Raw genomic sequence first — 22,267 nt, 5'->3', positions numbered from 1 at the left:
CCGATTGTAATCTGTGGGATGCTTCTTAAGTTAATCTTTGTCAGGAAGCATCTTCTGTGACCATTCATTGATTGCAAGCAAGCTCAATCCCATCTTCATCTCAAGCTGCCACACATTGCCAGCAAGGGTCACCTGGGAAGTGAAGGGAGCTGGAACCATGTCAGCTTTCTGTTTCTTGTTTAAAAAAATATATATTTTTGCCTCCTAATCTAGGGAATCAGAGGGCCTTTGTGTCCTTTCAAATACTGGGATTACGGGACTCGAACAAAGTGTGGACCTGGTAAAAGCACAGTAGGTCAAACAGCATCAGAGGAGCAGGAGAGTCGAGGTTTTGGGCAGGACCCTTCGCGGGTTCTGATGAATGGTCCTGACAGAAACATTGACTTTTCTGCCCCTCTGATGCTGCTTGACCTGCTGTGCTTTTTCCAGCTCCACATTTTATCGACTCTGACTTCCAAACATTTGTAGTCCTCACTATCTCCAGGATTCAAACAGAGTACTTCAGCTGTACCCAGCATTCTGGCAGTCAGGATGTTGTGGGTGCAAGTGGTTTTAAACCATTTTTTTGCTGCGCTTAAATTAGTTTGTAATCTTCCAATTCTCCAAATTTACTTCCAGTGAAGAATCTTGTATTGAGGATGGATTATGAATAGCTGAATGTGTAATCTAATCTCGGGCAGTAAACGTAGAACAGAAGCTGTTAACAGTCAATAAAGTTGAGGTTGCTTCAGATTGGTGAACAGTTGGCATAGTTTAAAGTTGGTTTATTGCCCATGGTATCTCTACATATTAACCAGCTTAGTGATAAGGGGATGTGCTTATCTTTGTGATAAATGACAAATGTGTTTGCTTTGTGAATTTCCTGCAACAGTGCAGTGTGTCTTGTACCATTCACAACAAAGTTTGGCACAGGTATTTGTGGTACGAGAATTAATTAACTCTTTTGAATGATTTCACTTTCAAGTTTTAAAATTACTTATTTGTATTGGTGACAGTTATTATATTTTATTCTGTATAAATCGATTTGACACATGCTGATATCTGAACAGTAATGTCAAAGCAGTAAAGTATTTTCATGAGATCTGAGGAGAAACACCATCTCCTAATAACAATTCCTTCCTCATGTTCCAGAGCCAGCATATCAGTCAACAAACAAAATTTCTGTATAATCTCTTGGCTTGGAAATCTCCTCTTACACTTTCTATGTTGTTTGTACAACCAGTTATGAAAGGTTCACTTATTCATCTGCCTGCCCAGACCAACTCAGACTCTCATTCCCCGTGTTTTAATTCCTGTTAGCTCTCAAATATTTCTATCAAAGTATTGGCAGAAGCAAGAGAAACGTGATGGCTATAAGACTTGACTTTTGTTTTCTTGGAGGTACCCACCTCTGTGTCTTTAAGATGCTATTAAAGAATTTAACTTTTGATTCTAATGCAAGCAGCCTACTTTTTTTCATGCTCTGCTAAATTTCTCCTAAACTGGTCAAAGAATGCCAGAATTACAATGTCCCATCAAATCGCCTCCTGACTGACTTGACCCAAGTCACAAGCAGAAATGGATCAACATTCTGTATAAGACACTCAGTTTTCAGTTGTCTAATGAAATTAGAGCAGTGTACAGTATTTAGGTTAGTATTCATTATGTATCAAGATTATCATTAGGATTGTTAGAGGGGATCCATGTAAGTAAAAATTTAGAAAATCATTTATTTTGATAGTTATTTTTATTAGGATTTCATTTTCTAACTGGTTTTATAATCCTTGTGTTGAAAAACTGGTCTGCTCTTGTTTTCTGCTGCTGTCCTGAAGATGATAATTGTTTTCATTGATTTACCTTCTTTATATCTGCAACATTCCTTGATATTCAAATGTTTTCTTTCTCATAGGTGGGGAGTCAGTTTGGATATTTCCCCAAAGATCTTGTTGAAGTAAATTTAGTATACTCAACTGAGGAGGTGGAATTGCCTGCTGAGGTAGGTGTGTGTACTTGTGCTATATATCTCAGTATAAAACTACAAATATTGGCTATGCTGCAACAATCTGTAATACTCTGGTTTCAAATTTTGGGGTGATCACTCAGTGATCAGATTACTGTTTTTCTTCATCTTGTAAGATTGTGTTTCTTTATTGTGTTATGGTGTACCAATACATCATATTTTGTGCCACAAAAACACAGAACTTCTTTTGAATCTGACAATGTTGTTCCAGCGTTAATGCAATGTCTTGATCTATCTATTGGGATTGATCCCATCAGGCCCTGGGGACTTAGCTGGCTTAGTGTTTTTCAAGACATCCAACACCACCACCACCACCTTAATACTGACATGCCCTAGAGTATCAACCTACCCCTTCCAAATCTTACCATCATCCATGGCCTCCTTGGTGAATACCAGTGTGAAATAGAACTTCCTCTAGTTCCATGCATAAATTCCTTCCTTTGTCCTTCGACAAACCCACTCTTTCCCTAGTTCTTGAGATAAAGTACATGTAAAATGCCTTTGAGCTCTCCTTAATCCTATTTACCCAGGATATTTTATAGTCCCTTTTAGCCCTCCTAATTCCTTGTTTAAATTCTTTCCTGCTTCCTTTATATTCCTCCAGGGCCTTGTCTAAGTTTCCTAAACTTTACTAATGTTCCCTTTTTCTATTTTGACTAAACTTGCAGTATTTCTTGTCATCCAGTGTTCCCAAATTTTTCCATCCCCATTTTAATCTTCAAAGGAACACGCTGGTCCTGAACTCTGAACAACTGGCCTTTAACAGGCTCTCACATATCAGATGTGGATTTGCCCTCGAGCAGCTAACCCCAATCTAATTTCTCAACTCCCTGCCTAATGTTTTATGGTAGGTTGTAAAGGCAGAAGTGCCACATTGGTTACTGAAAACAGCTTAAGTAAATAACTTGAGGCCTTTAGGTTTTTAAAACAATTATAACATTGGAGGGGGAGTAGCCAGCTCTCTCAGATCAGGCTTTCTAGTTTTCTTTTAGCTTTAGCGGTCACAAGCAGTTTCGGGTCTCAGAAGAGTTGGAAGCTTCATTAAATGATTCCTAGCTGCTACTTTCTCTGAAATCTTTCTTGATGTTCTTTCCTCCTGGATTAGAGAACTGCTTGTAAGAATCTGTGTCTGATTTTACTTTTATGCCAAGGGGTGTGTTTATGGGATGTTACTATCGTGGGACAGTTAATTAGTAATAGGTATTGTATCTATTATTTAGTTAAGATTTCCAATAGCTAAATTATTCTCAATTCCTCATTCTTTTGTTTGTTTTTTAACTTTAGTGTTTAAATAAATTGTGTTTTACTTAATGCCAAGTAGTTTGATCAGTCACATCACATCTGGAACATGCACTTCACACCTACCTTTTAAAGTAAGAAATGTTAGGGTCTAGCCTGCCTACCTTAAAATATTTTGAGGGGTCTGGAATGGTCCATAACACTACCTATACTGTAAACTGTTTCAAGAAACCCTCATGAATGCATCTAACAAATTCTGCCACATCTAAGCTCCTGGCACTAAGAGAGTCCCAGTCAATATTGGGAAAGATAAAATCATCTATAACAATCCTGTTGTCTTTAGATTTTTCCAATGATCTGCTTCCATATCAGTACTTCTGTCTTTCACTGGCTATTGGAAGTCCTATTGTATTATCCATCATTATGACTGCACATTTCATATTTCTGAATTGTACCCATATGGCTTCGCTGGATGAGCCCTCCAAGATTTAGTGCAGCTGTGAAATTGTCCTTAATCAGTAATTCTCAATTTACCTTTCTCTTATTGTGCCTGAAGCATTTAAACTCTGGGACATTGAGCTGCTAGTCCTGCCCTTCTCTCAACGAAGTTTCTGTAATGGCTATAACATTGTATTTCCATGTGCTAAGCTGACCTGCCTTACTTGCTACGTTCCTTGCATTAAAATAAATAAACTTCAGACAGTCAGACTTGGCGTGATCATTAACGTGGCCCTACCTGTCCTCCTTATTTGACTTATTGATGTAAATTTTATACATTCTTCTCAATCACTCAATATGCTGATCTACTGCTCTGGTTCCTACCCCCTACCACATGAGCTAAGTCCTCACTGTAGCAGTAGCAAACTGCCCTGCAAGGAGATTGGTGCTGCTGCTGTTTATACAGGTACCGTGAGTGTAATCCTGAGCTTACAATCCTAGATGTCCTGCTTTCAATTTTCTACCTAACTCTAAAATTCCCTTTGCAGGGCCTCTTCACTCTTCCTGTTGTTAGTACCAATATGAACCATGACCTTTAGCTGCTCACCCTCCCCTTTCCGAATATTCCGTGCTCACAGAGACATCCTTGATCCTGGCACCAGGGAGGGAACACACCATCCAGAAATGCTAGGGAAGCAAGGGTTAAATGGGAAGGAACCATTGAACGAAATTAATATTATTTAAAAAAAAACTTGAGAAATTAATGAGACTGAAAGTTGATAAATCCTCAGGGCCTGATAGTATAAATCCCAGAGTACTAAAGGAGGTGGCCATGGATATAGTGGATGTGTTGTTGTCATCATTGGAAATTCTGTCTATCCAAAACTATTTTGGCAGAGTGGAGAGTTACCAATGCAACCCCACTCTTTAAAAAAGGCAGGAGGCAGAGAACCGGGCGTTACAGACCAGTTAGCCTAACGTCAGGAGAAGAGAAAATTCTGGAGTCTATTGTAAAGTGATACTCAGACACTTGGAGAATACCATTAGGATTGAACAAAGTCAGCAAGGATTTATGAAAAGGAAATTATGTTTTACAAACCATCAGGAGTTTTTTTGAACCCAGAGCTAATTGGAGGAGATGAGAGAGAACTAGTGGAAGGGGTGATATTTGGATTTTCAGAAAGCTTTTGGTGAAGTCCCACAAGGAGGTTAGTGCGCAAAATTGAAACTGTGGGATTCATGGCAATATACTGGCATGGATTGAGAATTGGTTAGCAGACAGGAAAAGAAAAGAAGAAAAGGATTGTTTTCAGAGTGGATGGTAATGAGAAATGAGTTACTGTAAAGATCAATGCTATTCAAAATATATATCAACAATATAATACGTATTTTGAGGTTTGCTGATGAATCAAAACTATATGGGATAGAGTGTTGAGGAGGACATAAAGAATCTTCAAGACCACTTAGACAAGTTGACTGGACAAATGCATGGCAGGTATAAAATAATGTGGGTAAATTTGACATTGTCCGCTTTGGTTTGGCAGAGTACACTATTATTTAAATGATCAAAGTTAAAAATCTCTCAACACCAGGTTATAGTCCAACAGGTTTAATTGGAAGCACACTAGCTTTCGGAGCGACGCTCCTTTATCAGGTGGTTGTGCCTGAAGAAGGGCTTATGCCCGAAATGTCGATTCTCCTTCTCCTTTGCCTGACCTGCTGCGCTTTTCCAGCAACACATTTTTAAGCAGGAGTCAGGAGAGACCTGTCATTTTCACTTCACCTCTGGAATTCAACTCTTTTGTCCATATGTGAACCAAGGCTGTCATGAGGCCAAGAATTATGTGGCCCACACTGTGTGTCAGTGAGCAGGGTATTGCTGAGCTGATGCTGTTTACTGTTGATGACACCTTCCATCACTTTTATGATGATTCAGAGTAGACTGACAGGGTGGTTAGAGTTAAGGTAAAAACAATGACTGCAGATGCTGGAAACCAGATTCTGGATCAATGGTGCTGGAAGAGCACAGCAGTTCAGGCAGCATCCGAGCAGCTTCAGCAAAATCGACGTTTCGGGCAAAAGCCCTTCATCAGGAATAAAAGGGCTTTTGCCCGAAACGTCGATTTTGCTGAAGCTGCTTGGATGCTGCCTGAACTGCTGTGCTCTTCCAGCACCATTGATCCAGGGTGGTTAGAGTTATCCTGCTTTTTGTGAACAGGACATAGCTGGGCAATTTTGCACATTGTCCATGTCAGTGTTGAAATTGTATTGGAAAACTTGGTTCGGGGTGTGATAAAATATGAAGCTCAAGTTTTCAGTACTACTGCCAGAATATTGTCAGGGCCCAAAGCATTTCCGGTATCCAGTGCCTGTAACAGTTTCTTGATATCATGTGGAGTGGATTTTGAGTTGGTTGAAGACAGGCATCTGTGATATTGAGGGTCACTGGAAGAGGGAGGCTGAGATGGATTATTCAGTTGGGACTTCTAGCTGAAGTCCTTACCTTTTAGCCTTCTCTTTTACAGTGTTATTTGTAACGTTATTGCCCCTTTCTTCAGTACCGTCTACCTTTTTGGTGCATTTTGTAGATAATCATGTCTCATAGTGTGACCTTAACCAGTGAGAGAGCTCTTTAAAACCTGTCTCATTGATTTAAACATAAATTTGTTCCTCCTTGTGTATATTGACCCAACGCTGGAAATAGTTTTATACCTTTAAAGGCAATTGATGCTCAAACAACAGTACAATTGGAGTTCTGTTTAGCAGAAAGGGTTGAGCAAACTTGCACTTTCCTCCTCTTTTATTAATAATTAGGGGAAATTATTTCATGAGAGAATATTTGTTGGGTTGTCACTGGGCTTTCTTGGTTTGTGTTGATATAATGTACAAAGGGGAAAATTTGGATTTTAAATATCTGCTGTAAATACTGTATGTTACTGTTAATTCCTCAATTCCGATGCTCTTCCCATTACCATTCATGAATTACAACTTGTACACACTTCAGCTTAATGGTGTGTAACTATTTCTTCAAACTCTGGTTTTCTCCTGTTTTACAGGAAACTGATTTTGCTTGTTTTAATGAAGAGCCTGATGAATTTGATTATGTAGACCTTGATCACCTGACACAAGCAAATGGAGAAGCCATGATCAATGAAGAGAAGTCAGAATCGCAAATCATAGCAACAAAGAAAAGAGTTGAAGATACTGGGCAGGAAGTTCCAGCTCCCAAAGTGCCTGATAATAATTTGGGAGAAAATAAAGCTAGAGACGATAAAGAGGCAGTTAATTTTGCAGACCGGAGTGTCAGTGACTCTCCAACAGGAATTAAAGATAAGGGAGATGAAGCTGTAGATAATATACTAAATGATGAACAAATTCTTCACGTTGAAGATGGAGAATCTGAAGGAAAACCTGCTAATGTGGGTGAAAATGCTTTCTCTTTGGAAGAGCATCCAACAGAAGAGGATGGTAGTAGCCACGTTAAAGTGAGCGCACATTTGGAATCAAGTTCTCAGGGGCTTCAAACCTCACTTCAAAAAGAAAATGAGGATCTAAGTGTTGACAGCGAAGACACTAGAGTTTCTTGGAGTGAAGTTGAACTATTAGATACTGAGGAACAAAGATCTCTGAAAGATAAAAGGGAAGACATTTCTGAACTTGAGGGATCTTTGAAATTAGAAACTACATTTGGATCAACAATGGATGCAATTGTGGTTGATGAAGAGATGACTAGCAAGGTGACCGTGCTCGATGAAGGTACTGTATTTGATTTTGACCTGCAGAAAGATGAATTAGTTGAGAAAGTAGATCCTGAGGAGGTAGCTCTGCTAACATATTCTGATAGTAAATATCAACAGCAGCCAAAGCTTCCAGAAGAAGACCATTTCCAAGATGAAGATGTTGGTGAAGACCATATTGTAAAATCTGAAGAAACTATTGCTCAGGATGTTAATCTTGCTGTGACTCCTGTCAATCCAGAAAAGGGGCAATTATTGGCTGAGGTATTGGAAGAACTTGTCAATATTAAAGGTGAGGGTGATAAAAAGCTTCAAGTGAGAAGTTCGGAAGGTGAAAACAGTCAAAATGGAAGATTGTGGACTACACTTAGTGACACTTTCAGTTCAGTTGTAAGAAGAGGTGAAACAACATTAAAGTTTACAGCCCCTCTCCATTCTGATTCCAGAGACACTCAGAAAGAAACTAATTACAGAAACACTGAAGATTCAGGAGCAAAGGATTTGATAAATACATCAGAGAAAGAGGTTGAGGAAAAAATTGTGAATACAGCTCCGGAACGAATAGAAAATGATAGAGTGAAGGAGAGGTCTAATGAAATAATGCAACATGATGGAACTGAGGACACAATTCAAGCTTTTGCCAGGGTCTCTGAAACTGATACTAATTTTGAAACACATTTTGAAGAAAATGAAGGCAAAGAGCAGGTTCAAGATATTAGGTCCAAAACTGAAAATCAAATGTCTGGGCTAGAGAGAAAGCATGGATTGAAAACAAATGGCTCAACTTTTACTGAGGAAGCTGACTCTAATGATTTGTTAAAAATACCAGAGAAGGATGACCAGACCAGAAAAATTGAACTGAGAACTCTAAGACATCCTAGTACTGAAGATAAACCAGGAGCCGTGACAAATCAAGGTTCGCAAAAGTTAATGCATTTAGAACAAGAACCTGAAATGGAAAAATTGATTGACTCTGAGCCAAAATGGTCCAGCAATACATCTGTTGAGATCTCACGTAGTGGAAATGAAGAGTTGAAATCACAAAATCAAACCAAATCATTTTCTGTAGAGGACCTCAATGGCAAAGAACCGCATGACACAAACCACGCCAAGGAACATCTTGCAAGCCCTGGAGCAAATTATGAGAAAGTAGAGGGCTTTGAAATGACAGATGAAGTATTACAGGATCTTGAATCTGATTTGACAAAGAATAACCATAAAGATGCAAGTCTTTCATTAGGTAGTAATTCAAAACTAACTGAAGATGATATTTCAGACCAATTGCAGGAAGAAAAGAAGGAAGAGGATATGGACATTTTGGAAGAACTCTATGCTGTTGATCAACCAGAAGAGTTGTTAGAAGATGAAAATGCTGCAGAAGCCAGAATGGCACAAAATACTCATTCTGATACCACTGATCAAGAAGAAAGTTCAGATGATGACGATTTGGATGATGAAGATGTACTCTCGGAAGAGGAAATTAATACAGTGGAGCCAGAGGATCAGATAAACACTACAAATAGCCAAAAAGAAATGCTTGTAGAAAAGAACCATGAAGAAGAACACCGCAAACTTGCTCAGAATATTCAAGATGTGCCAAATAAAATTGAAAGCCAAAGAGAATTAGAACCCCACCTTCGGCCTGTGGAAGAAAATGCTCTCAATGTGGATAATAAAGACCAGTCTCAGCATCTGAAAGATCTGTCTGAAATGTCACAAAAAGTTGTGAGCAAGGGTTTCAAAACTGAGAGCACGGTGAATGAGGGTATGCAATCGGAGACGTACTCCAGTGTTGAAACTACATTAGGCCCCTCTGAAGTTGAAAGCAAGGCTAAAGAACCTGTTCATCAAAGCACAGTTATTAGGTCAGAGAACAAAGATTCAAAGTATAATGAAGAAGTGGAACAACTTACAATTTTGAAAGGCTACTTAGATGAAAAGAGCTTTGAACGTTTGTATGTGTATCTTGATCCACAGCAGGTTCTAGAACTAGAAGCTGTGCTTCATGACTTGAAAGAGGAACTAAGCCTTAGCAAGTTGTCCAGAACCAGTGAGGAAGACATTGAAAAAACTCTTGACCAAATATTGGAGGGATCTGAGACAAGGATTCTTGATATGGTGGAGAATATGTTAGATAAAAGAGAGAACCAGTGGCAGGCTGAGGAAAATTCACACAGCGATGGGGAGTCAATGCTCTTGAGTGATCTCCAGGAGCTTATATTTCAAATAAGGGAGAAGTCCTCGGGCAACAATGAGAGTGTTGCACTCATTCCTGAAATGGAAATACCACAAGAAGACAAAGATTCACCCAATGGTAAGAGTTTAAACTAATTTCATTTGGGGTTGTCCATTCAGAGCAAAGCAGCCTGCTTGATTTGTGGCCATATATCCCTTGCTTCCTCCACAACTGACAGTCAGTGGCAGCAATATGTACCACCTACAGGATGCACTGCAGCAACTCCCCAAAGCTCCTTTGAAGCACCTTGTAAAGCCACGGCCTTTACTACCTAGATGGTCAAGGGCAGCCGATGCATGGGAGTCACGGCATGTGTAACTTACTTTTTGCACACTCTTGCCTGACTTGTACTTTGTATGTCCTTCGTTGTTGCTGGGTCAAAATCTTGGAAGTATCGACTTAATAGTGCTGTGGGTGTCCCTACGTGAAATGCTCTTCAGTTGTTCAAGAAAGCAACTTACCCTATCTCTGGCCACCGACTAAACACAGACATCTACTATAAAGCCACTGACCCTCTCAGCTACCTGGACTACACCACCTCCCAACCTACCTCCTGTAAAACTCCAGTCCCTTATTCCCAATTCCTCCGCCTCTGCTGCATCTGCTCTCAGGACGACCAATTCCACATAGAACATCCCAGATGACCTCCTCCTTCAAAGACTGCAATCTCCCCTCCCACGTGGTCGACGATGCCCTCCAGCGCGTCTCCACTTCCTGCACCTCTGTTCTTGAACCCCACCCTCTCCAGTCGCAACAAGACAGAACTACCCTGGTCCTCGCGTTCCACCCCACCAACCTCCGGATACGTCGTACCATCTTCCGCCACTTCTGCCATCTACAAACAGACCTCACCACTAGGGGTATATTTCCCTCCCCGCCCAATCTGCATTTCAAAGTGACCATTCCCTCCACAAGTCAGATCCACCCCAAAGGATCCTTTCACATCAGAAACAAATTTACCTGTACTTCCATACACATCATCTACTGTATCTGTTGCACCCAATGTGGTCTCCTCTTCATCAGGGAGACGGGACGCCGACTTGCGGGTCGTTTAGGAGAACATCTCTGGGACTCCTGCACAACCAACCCCACCGCCCTGTGGCTGTACACTAACTCGCACTCCTCCTAAGACGTGCAGGTCCTGGGCTTCCTCCATCACCTAACCCTAACCTCCTGCGCCTGGAGGAAGAAGGCCTCATCTTCCGCCTTGGGACCTTGCAACCACACGGGGTCAATATGGATTTCACCAGTTTGCTCATCTGCCGCCCCCAGCACTGTCCTCTTGACCTCTCCATCTTCCTTCCCACCAATCCGTTCCACCTTCCTCTCCGACCCATCACTTTCACTCCCACCTTCATCTACCTATCACATTCTCTGCTACTTTCCCCAGTCCCACCTCCCCTCCCATTTATCTCTCAGTTCCCTTGATCCACAAGCCTCATTCCTGATGAAGGGCTTATGCCTGAAATGTCGATTCTTCTGCTCCTTGGATGCTGCCTGACCTGCGCTTTTCCAGCACCACACTCTTGACTCTGATCTCCCGCATCTGTAGTCCTCACTTCCTCCTGGGTGAGAAAGCTCTGTCTGGTAAAATTTGAGAAAATCCTAAGATGTTCTGAGAGTATAACAAGAGGAAGAGGACAACCAGGGAAAGAGTAGGGCCTGTTAGGAACAAAGAGGGCAGTCAGTGGGTGGAGCCAGAAGATATTGGTCGAGTATTGAACAAACACTTCACATTTGTCTTCACCTAAGAGAATGAGGATGAAGATATGGAACCCATTGAGAGAGACTGCAAGATGCTTGGGAAAATTGACATTGTGAAGAACAAGGCATTTCATGTGTTTACAGACATGTGGACCAGTTGCCCGGTTCAGATTAAATGTGTCCCAAACTGCTGTTGGAGGCAAGGGAAGAGATTGTACGGCTTTGACCCAAACTTTTAATTCCTGTCTGGCCATGTGGGAGATACCAAAGAACTGGAGAACAGTTAATATGGTATTGATATTTAAGACTGAGAATACAGACCAGTGAGTCTCACGCTAGTGGTAAGGAAATTATTGGAAAAAATTCTGAAGGAGAGCATCTATCTCCACTTGGAGAAGTAAGGCTTAATGTGGGATAGTCAGCATGGCTTTGTCAGAGAGAGGTCATGCCTTAGTAAATCTGATCGAACTTTTCGAGTTGACAAGGTGGGTAGTTGATGTAGTTTATGTGGATTCCAGAAAAGGAATTTACCAAGAAGCCAAGTCCATGTGGGATCCAGAATAATTTGATAAACTGGATTCAAAATTGGCTCAGTTATAAGAGACAGCGGTTGATTACAGAAAGCTGCTTTAGTGACGGGAGGCAGTGTCCAGTGTGTATCACAGAAATCTATGCTGGGTTGCCTTTTATCCATCATTTATATAAAAGACATAGATGACTGTGCGAGAGATTGGATTAGTAAGTTTGTGTATGACCCAAAAAAATTGGTTAACAACAGTGAGGTTGTGTGTCTTGGGCTAAAAAAAAATAGAAGCGGGATGGGCAAATAGGCAAATAAGTGGCAGATGGAATTTAACCCTGAAAAGTGTGACATGATACACTTTGGAAGGAGTAACTGGACAAGGGAGTGTTCAATGAAGTTCTGTGGAACAAGGGGTCCTTGGGAATGTTTGTCCTTAGATCTCCGAAGGTGGAAGAATATTTTAGGATGATGAAAAAGGCATACGGGACACTTGGCTTTGATTATGCTAATCAAGGCATAGATTACAAAAACAGGGAAGTCATGTTGGAGTTGTATTGAACTTCAGTGAGACCAAAGTTAGAGTACTGTGTGCAGTTCTGGTCACTACATTATAGGAAGCATATGATTGCATGGATGGAGTGCAGAAGAGATTCACAGGGATGCTGCCTGGGATGGAAAATTTAAGTTATGAGGAAGGGTTGGATAGGCCTGGGCTGTTCTCATTGGAGCAAAGAAGACTGAGTGGCGATATGATAAAGATGTACAAGACTGTGAGGGCCATGAACAGAGTGGATAAGGAGCAGTTGTTCCTCTTAGGTCAGTCATGAGGGGACACAGGTTCAAAGTGAGGGACAGGAGGTTTAGGGGAATGTGAAGAAAGTCTTTTACCCAGAGGGTGGGGGTGATTTGGAATGCGTTACCTGGGAGGGTGGTAGAGGTAAATTGCCTCACATTCTTTAACAGTACCTGGATGAGCACCTGGTACACCATAACATTCAGGACTATGAGCAAAGTGTTGGTGATAAATGCAATCAGGTTGAAAGTCCGGTAATTCTCATATGCTGGTGCAGACTCAGTGGGTTGAAGTGCCTCTTTTGCACTCTGATTCTTTGAATTCTACATCAGCCTCAGCTTTTTTTCTTGCTAAACCTCATGTCCATGCACCCCTAGATTTGCTTACACAGTAGACTCCTACACAGCCTTCCATTTTTCATCTTGTACCTTGTACTGACTCTTATCAAGTCTCATTCAGTTTTGTTTTGATTCTTTATTGGGATGTCTGAGTCAACATTAGTTGCCCATCGCTAATTGGCCTTAAGACTTTCTTGAACTGTTGCAGTCCATGCATTTTAGAAAGGCAAATCAGGACTTAGACACTTAATGGTAAGGGCCTGGGGAGTGTTGCTGAACAAAGAGATCTTGAAGTGCAGGTTCATAGTTCTTTGAAAGTGGAGTCACAGGTTGTTAGGATAGTGAAACCATTTGGTGTGCTTTCCTTTATTGGACAGAATATTGAGCATAGGAGTTGGGAGGTAGTGTTGTGGTGGACAGGACATTGCTTAGGCCAGTTTTGGAATACTGTGTTCAGTTCTGGTCTCCCTGCTATAAGAAGGATGTTGTGAAACTTGAAAGGGTCCAGTCAAGATTTACAAGGATGTTGCCAGGATTGGAGGGTTTGAACAATAGGGGGAGGCTGAATAGGCTGGGGCTATTTTCCTTGGAGCCTCAAAGGCTGGGGAAAGACATTATAGAGGTCTATAAAATTATGAGAGGCATGGAGAGGGTGAATGGCCAAGGTCTTTTCCCTGGTTTAAGGGAGTCAAAAATTAGAGGGTATAGGTTTAAAGTGACAGGAAAGATTTAAAAGGAACCTTAGGGACAACTTTTTCACAGAGGGTGGTTACCAGCAGAGGCTGGTAAAATTACAGCATTTAAAAGGCATCTTGGATAGGTGTATGAATAGGTGTATTAATTTAGATTATCTAGTCGACATGGATGAGTTGGACTGCACGGTCTGTTTCCATGCTGTACACTTCTACAACTCTGACTCTGTGATAGAAGCATGCTTATAGTGTTGTTAGGAAGGTGTTTCAGAATCTGATCCAATGGCATTGAAGGCATGGTGATATTGTTCCAAAGCTGGGTAGTGTAATCGTCAAAATGGAGCAAACAGGAAAGCATAACAGCTATAGGTGAGAGGATTTGCCAGCAGACCATGAGCTTTCCCTTGTCTATTGAGAGTGAGGGAGTTGCCAGCTGAGCCTACCTAGTAACTGGTGTAGTTGTCATGCCCTGAGTGAATTTAGTGTTTGCACTAGTTGACAGTTGAGGGGTTTCCCGAAGGTCACTTCAACAGCATATATTGACCACAAGCTAGAGCAGATTGCAGAAGAAATCTCCTGTTAGGCCTTTGCAGTGAGTTTAATTCTGCATTTAATGTAGATAGAGTCATAGAGATGTATGGCACGGAAACAGACCCTTCGGTCCAATTCCTCCATGTCGACCAAATATTCTACATTAATCTAGTCCTGTTTGCCAGCACTTGGCCCATATCCCTCCACACCCTTCCTATTCGTATACCCATCCAGGTCCTTTTTAAATGCTGCAATTGTACCAGCCTGCAAGCTCCAAAGACTTAAGCATTTCTAGGTTTTGTACAAATGGAATGCAAGATGTTGGTTAGAGCTGAGCAGAAGAATTCCTGCTTTTGGTGACTTTTGCATTGGTGAGTAAAGCATTGAGCTCTTCAGTTGATTAGCTTTTTTTTTTGCCTGTTGAAGGAGAAGTGGTCATTTAGCAAAATCAGAGTCAGAGTTGTACAGTATGGAAACAGATGCTTCGGTCCAACCAACATGAGGCCCATATCCCTTCTAATCCCTTCCTATTCATGTACCCATCCAGATCCCTTTTAAATGTTGTAATTGTACATCCCACCACCACTTCCTCTGGCAGTTTATTCCATACACGCAACACTTGATGTTTGAAAAAGTTGCCCGTAGAGTCCTTTTCAAGTATTTACCCTCTCACCTTAAACCTATATCTTTTATTTTTGGATTCCCCTACCCTGGTATGATAATTTTGGTTATTCTCCCTATCTTTATCCCTCATGATTTTATAAACCTGTATAAGGTCACTCCTCGGCCTTCAATGCCATAGCCTATTCAGCCCTGTAGCTCAAACCCACCAACCCCGACATTGTAGGTAATCAGTGTTGTTTGTACTGTATAGCAGGAAGACAGGCTTCTTTCAAGGTTGAAAAACATTGCTTTAACGTTGTATCTTTGCTATTGTTTTGCTGTAGGATTATTACAGGGCAGCAACCAGGAAGATCAAGAGAGGCAAGCTACTGAAGCACAACAAGGAGAGAAGAATAATGATGAGCCAGTGATAGGATTGCATTCTCCAGTCTTGAGCAACGATGCAGTACATTCAGCGAGAAACCAGGAGGAAGATGAAGGTGAAAAGCCATGGAGAAAAATGCATTCTGGAAACCTTTCAGAGAATGCAGCCTATCCAGAGAGAGAGGAGGATGAACAGACATTGAGTAGTTCAGAGTCTGTCAAAGAGACAGAGAAAAAGCATCCAATTTCAGAGACCATGACAGGCCAAGACAAGAAGGAACCAGCAATTAAACTGTCTTCCTCGAATATTACTGAGGTTGACCGAACAGCAAAGGATTTGAAAGGTAATGAAGAGGCTCCAGGAACAGCAATTCCAAATTTTAAAAGGACGATAGAAGAGAATCAGAAAGAAACTTCTGAATGGAGCAAGTTCAAAGAGCGTGAGGGAGAAGGATCTTCTCCAAATGTTGGAGGGAAATCGGATGGTGAGGATGAGCCTTGGACAGAACTGAATATCCTAAACATCAGTGAGGGAGGAGAGAAGCTTCCGAAGGAACCTTCTGTTGTGACGTTTGAAGAGAACGTAGCACAGTCTGATGAAGAATACACTGCAGAGGAGAGTTTGCCAAAAGGAAAGCAAGAGGACGTGAAAGTTCCAGCAGGAGAAGGTGCTAAATTTGGCCACTTGGAGACAGAAATAGGTGAGTGAAAAGTATTGCTGTTTGCATTGATAGAAAAGATTTAAAATGGCAGTGTATATAAATAATCTAAAAATCCTCTGGTGATTTGATCAACAGATTTCATTATTCAAACTTGTTTCCCAAAGCCCTAACTGTGGAATTCCTCACTTCCTCATTGCAGTCTTCCTTCAACAAGATTTATCCTTCTAAACTCAAAATTTGAGAGTCGTCATTGCTACTTCATTTAACTTGACTGTCATGTGTTCTTTGGTCCTTTGCTGTTTCCCGAGGTTTCAAAGGAGACCTTTTTAATATGGGAGTATATGATAGACTAAACAGCTCTAATCAGAAATGTCCCCAAGTGCTTCACTAAAATGCAGTATTTGAAAATGCCATTGTTTATTTAGAAAGGCATCTTCTGCTGAAGCATTCCCTCAGCACTGTATCAAAAAAGCAGCCTAGATTATATTCTCAAATTTCTGAATTGAATTTCAACATATAAGTTTCTGTTCTAAACATCACTTCAGCCCATCAGGCTAAGTGGACTGATTATATCACTACTGTGGTCACAAGAGTAGCTCAGAGGCAGAGAGTAACTCATTACCTGATTTCCCCAAAGCATGCCCATCAAGAGGCACAAGGCACAGGTCAGGAATGTGTTGGACATGTGAAGTGGGGAGTGTTCCATAATTTATACGTCATTGAAGATCGGTGGAGTTGTGGATAGTGACAAAGGATGTTGTAAGTTAGAGAGAGGCAGATACGACCTGGATGAGGGCGTAGAAGGATGGGTTAGTAAATTTGCTGACGACACTAAGATCGGTGGAGTTGTGGATAGTGACGAAGGATGTTGTAGGTTACAGAGAGACATAGTGGGTGGCACAGTGGTTAGCATTGCTGCCTCACAGCGCCAGAGATCCGGGTTCATTTCCTGACTCGGGTAAATGACTGTGTGGAGTTTGCACATTCTCCCCGTGTCTGCGTGGGTTTCCTCCGGGTGCTCCGGTTTCCTCCCACAGTCCAAAGAAGTGCAGGCCAGGTGAATTGGCCATGCTAAATTACCCGTAGTGTTAGGTAAAAAGGGTAAATGTAGGGGTATGGATGGGTTGCGCTTCGGCAGGTCGGTGTGGACTTGTTGGGCCGAAGGGCCTGTTTCCACACTCTAAGTAATCTAATCTAAACATTGATAAGCTGCAGAGCTGAGCTGAGAGGTGGCAAATGGAGTTTAATGCGGACAAGTGTGAGGTGATTCACTTTGGTCGGAGTAATCGGAATGCAAAGTACTGGGCTAATGGTAAGATTCTTGGTAGTGTAGATGAGCAGAGAGATCTCTGGTGTCCATGTACACAGATCCTTGAAAGTTGCCACCCAGATTGACAGGGTTGTTAAGAAGGCATACAGTGTTTTAGCTTTTATTAATAGAGGGATCGAGTTCCGGAACCATGAGGTTATGCTGCAGCTGTACAAACCTCTGGTGCGGCCGCACTTTGGGTATTGTGTACAGTTCTGGTCACCGCATTAGAAGAAACATGTGGAAGCTTTGAAAAGGGTGCAGAGGAGATTCACTAGGATGTTGCCTGGTGTGGAGGGAAGGTCTTAAGAGGAAAGGCCGAGAGACTTGAGGCTGTTTTCGTTAGAGAGAAGAAGGTTGAGAAGTGACTTAATAGAGACATACAAGATAATCAAAGGGTTAGATAGGGTGGACAGGGAGAGCCTTTTTCCAAGTATGGTGATAGCGAGCACGAGGGGGCATAGGTTTAAATTGTGGGGTGATAGATATAGGACAGATGTCAGATGTCTTTACTCAGAGTTGTAAGGGTATGGAATGCTTTGCCTGCAATGGTAGTAGATTTGCCAACTTTAAGTACATTTAAGTCGTCATTGGATAAGCATATGGACGTACATGGAATAGTGTAGGTTAGATGGGCTTCAGTCTGGTATGACAGGTCGGCGCAATATCGAGGGCCGAAGGGCCTGTACTGCACTGTAATGTTCTATGTTCTATATTGGGGACACAGGCCGCCTACTTGCGAAACGTTTCAGAGAACACCTCTGGGACACCCGGACCAACCAACCCAACCACCCCGTAGCCCAACACTTTAACTCCCCCTCCCACTCCACCAAGGACATGCAGGTCCTTGGACTCCTCCATCGCCAGACCATGGCAACACGACGGTTGGAGGAAGAGCCCTCATCTTCTGCCTGGGAACCCTCCAACCACAAGGGATGAACTCAGATTTCTCCAGTTTCCCTTGACCTCTTTCCACTTATCGCAATTCCAACGCCCCTCTCCCAAGTCCCTCCTCCCTACCTTTTATCTTAGCCTGCTGAACACACTTTCCTCATTCCTGAAGAAGGGCTTACGCCCGAAACGTCAATTCTCCTGTTCCTTGGATGCTGCCTGACCTGCTGTGCTTTTCCAGCAACACATTGTCAGCTATGTTCTATATAAAACCAGCATGCCTCGGGAAACCAGCCAGTGTATAGAACACTACTTTTGCTTGCAGTTTTGGCCCCTTACATAAGGAAGGATATACTTGCTTTGGAGAGAGTGCAATGGAGATTCATCAATCAGATTCTTTGCAGGGTGATGGTTAGGTCCTATGAGAAGCAGATCTAGAGACGTTGGCCTTCATTCTTTTGAAGAATGAGAGGTGATCTGTCAAAGCTTAGGAAATTCTTAGAGTGAATGCATAAAGGATGCTTCTTTGGCTGCTGTGGAGTCCAGCACCAGGGGATGCGGTCTCTGAATAAAACGTACACTATTTAAGACTGAGATAGAGAGAAACTTCTTAACTCAGGGTGGTAAATTTCTCTCATACCCCTCTTCCTAAAAAAAACAGCTGAGGAATCTAAATAAAGACCAAGTTTACTAAGCAGAAATCAGTAAATGATATCAAGTGATAATGTTATATTCCACTACTAAAATAGATGTTCACCAGTGACCTGGAATGGCAGGACAAGCTCAAGGAGCTAAATGGTCTATTTGTGCTTCTATATTTCTACGTTTCACTCGATGAGTACAGCTCCAACAATACTCACTAAACATGATGCCATCCAGGATAAAGAATCCCACTCAAATGAATATTAACTCCCTCAATCGCTGATGCATGGTACGAACAGTGTATACCATCTACAAGATGTATTGCAGCAACTGACCAAGGCTCCTTCAGGAGTAGCTTCAAATCCTCCCACCTAGGAGGACAAAGTGAGGAGATGCAAGGGAGTACCACCACTTGAATGTTCCCCTGCAAACCATCCTGACTTGGAAATAAATAGCTACTCCTTCACTGTCACTCGGTCAAAATGCTGGAACTCCCTCCACATGGATGTCCTGAACCACATGAACTCCAGTGGCTCAAGAAGGCAGCTCACCCTGCCAATAATTAAAACAGAAATCAGGTTCCTCCACCTCTCTTCGAATCTTCCTGTTCATGTCATTACTAGTTTATCCATCGCACTCAGTGTGGGGGAGATTCTTCTCCATCCCTGCAGAATATTTCCTTCATCTCTCCAGTGTTGCTGTATGAAGGTGATCCCCACTTCCAAATGTCTCTGTTATTGCAGCAAATTAACAGTTAGTTCTGTAGATTTCTTTGGAAGTGATCAGGTTGACTCTATCTCCAAGTCAAAAACCATCATGTATATGGACATCCAAAGCCTTGTGTTGGAATACCATATGGTAGGGCGTTTAGCAAATTATGAAGCCGTGCAGCAGAATGTATAAGTTTGCTTAAAGCTAGAAATTAGAGAGCTGTCATTACTTGCTGTTTAGGAGAAAGTGAGTACTGCAGATGCTGGAGATTAGAGTCAAGAGTGTGGTGCCGGAAAAGCACAGCAGGTCCAGCAGCATCTGAAGAGCAGGAAAATCGACGTTTCTGGCAAAAGCCCTTAATCAGGAATGAGGCTGGGAGCCTCTGGGATGGAGAGATAAATGGGAGGGGAGTGGGGCTGGGAAGAAGGTAGCTGAGAGTGTAATGGGTGGATGGAGGTAGGGGTAAACGTGATAGGTTGTAGGGGAGCGTGGATTGGATAGGTGAGAAGGAAGATGAAATGGATGGGACAGGTCATGAGGACGGTGCTGAGCTGGAAGGTTGGAACTGGGGTAAGATGGGGGGGAAGGAATGAGGAAACTGCCAAGGCGGAAGATTAGGCGTTCTTCCTCTGGGCATCTGGTGGTAAGAGAGTGACGATAGAGGAGGCCCAGGACCTGCATGTCCTTAGCAGAGTGGGAGGGGGAGTTAAATTGTTCGGCCATGGGCCGGTGGGGTTGATTGGTGCGGGTGACCTAGAGTTGTTCTGTGAAGCGCTCAGCATCCTGTCTCCCCAATGTAGCGGAGACCGCGTCGGGAGCAACGGATACAGTAAATAACGTATGGAAGTCCAGGTGAAATTTTGGATGTGGAAGGCTCCTTTGGGGCCTTGGACGGAGGTGAGGGGGGAAGTGTGTGAGCAGGTTTTGCAATTCCTGACCAGGTAGTCTCGGAGGGAACGGTCTTTACGGAAAGTGGATTGGGGTGGGGAGGGGAATATATCTCTGGTGGGGTCCGTTTTGTAGATGGCGGAAATGGCGGAGGTTGATGCGATGTATATGGAGTTTGGTGGGGTGGAAGGTGAGGATGAGTGTGGGGGGTTTCTGTCCTTGTTGAGGTTGGAGGGGTGGGGTTCGAGGGTGGAGGTGCGGGCTATGGATGAGATGTGCTGGAGGTCATCACCAACCACATAGGAGGGGAAATTGCGATCTTTAAAGACTTGCTGTTTGCAAACTGCAGGGACATATACTCTGAGCTGAGACCAGCAGTGTCCCCAGAGAGTGAAAGGACAAATAATGGTGCAGTCACTCCAGACTAACTTCAGGAATGTCTAGCAACAGATCATGGAAATACACAAGAGGTTAGAGAAAATGCATAAGCGATAAGCTTGGAGAATCTTTAAAATGAATCTACAGCCAGAATCTGGATTATTTCCCTGCTGTAACAGGAATGAAGTGGGATAGGTTATTGTTTGCAAATGGCAACTGGCTCGAGATCAGTTGTTGATTTTAAATCTAAATTTATAGATTTTTGTTTGTTAGGTGCAGATATTAATGGCAGAACAATATCAAGGGAACTGAATGTCAACCTGCTGTTCAGATACTTCATTATTGGATGAATATAACTATAAATTCACTGGTGCTAAATGAGTACTTTTATTGCATGTATTCTAATTGAACCCTAGAGACTCCTTCCATCCTGGACAACAGCGTGATAATGGACACTAGTGAACTTCAGGAGAGAGGTCCATTCCTATCGTGGACCATCACAGTGATGGATGTTATTGTCCTGTTTATCAAGGGTAATGTGCGGCCTGTCGTTCAGTCACTCATAGAGCATGTAAGTACTTTTATTTTTCCTTCAATCACTTTTCGTCTCCAACTCCTTGAGGGCTGTGGTTCCAAAGGCACAGCCATCTTTTGGTACTTGGATCAAGTTGACAGTTCTTAATGTTTGAATGTGAACGTTGATGGGTTGGAGCCTTTCGGAACAGTTAGGTGCTGATCTTTCTGATTTCCTCAACCCTAGCCTCACATGTGTAGAGGACCCCCATTCTCTCTACCTTCTTATGATAAATGTGTGACAATCCAACTAGATCTCTCTCGACTAGGGCTTTGTCATTTATGAACTGCCACTTGGTGGCTCCACTTACCATTCATATAAAAATGAATGTAAATTATTAATGGGAGGAGATTCTCCAGAACATTGTAGCCTTTTCTGTTGAGGTGAAATCACTGTGGCTGAGTCAGGATAGACACCAGTTAATGCCAAGATTAGAGTGGTGCTGGAAAAGCACAGCAAGTCAGGCAGCATCCGAGGAATAGGAAAATTGACGTTTTAGGCAAAAGCCCTTCACCATTCCTGCTGAAGGGCTTTTGCCCGAAACATCGATTTTCCTGCTTCTGGGATGCTGCCTGACCTGCTGTGCTCTTCCAGCACCACTTGAATCTTGACTCCAATCTCCAGCATCTGCAGTACCCACTTCTGATTAATTAATGTCATACAGTTGAGTAAAGTTGTAGATGCTCTTCTCGTAGGTAGCTGTGAATGCATTGGAGCTATAATTTGCGAGTGTTACCAGTTTAGTTGATGTCCTCTCACCTTTTGATATAAAGTTTATGGAAGTCAGAAGTCATGGTTGTAGTGGCCTTTGTGGTTGAGTAATTTGCAGATACAATGTCTTGTCAAGAGTGGCCACTTGGAAGAGATGCTGGAGAGTCTGGCAGGAGCCTGACTGATGTGAATGAAGCATCAAGCAGCCTGAGTTAGCTTTCAAAAAAGGAGAAAACTGAAGGACATGTGAAATTTTCTTCAAGCTGGAAAATAAAAATGTAGTT

General features: G+C 42.4%; 1 protein-coding gene across 2 annotated transcripts in view; it reads left to right on the top strand.

Moving 5' to 3' along the window:
* mia3 (MIA SH3 domain ER export factor 3) overlaps window positions 1–22,267 on the top strand; it is a 104,643-nt gene that overhangs the window by 9,430 nt on the left and 72,946 nt on the right. For both annotated transcript variants that reach the window (XM_043687327.1, XM_043687326.1), the window contains exons 3-6: window positions 1,889–1,975; window positions 6,733–9,727; window positions 15,178–15,918; window positions 21,115–21,269. In XM_043687327.1, coding sequence (XP_043543262.1) covers window positions 1,889–1,975; window positions 6,733–9,727; window positions 15,178–15,918; window positions 21,115–21,269 — 3,978 coding nt within the window. The remainder of the gene's footprint in view (window positions 1–1,888; window positions 1,976–6,732; window positions 9,728–15,177; window positions 15,919–21,114; window positions 21,270–22,267) is intronic.

The sequence above is a fragment of the Chiloscyllium plagiosum genome, chromosome 3 (genome assembly GCF_004010195.1).
Source record: "Chiloscyllium plagiosum isolate BGI_BamShark_2017 chromosome 3, ASM401019v2, whole genome shotgun sequence".
Classification (NCBI taxonomy): Eukaryota; Metazoa; Chordata; class Chondrichthyes; order Orectolobiformes; family Hemiscylliidae; genus Chiloscyllium; species Chiloscyllium plagiosum.
The sequence above is the reverse complement of the archived record's forward strand: the minus strand, read 5'-3'. Positions and strand labels throughout refer to the sequence as shown.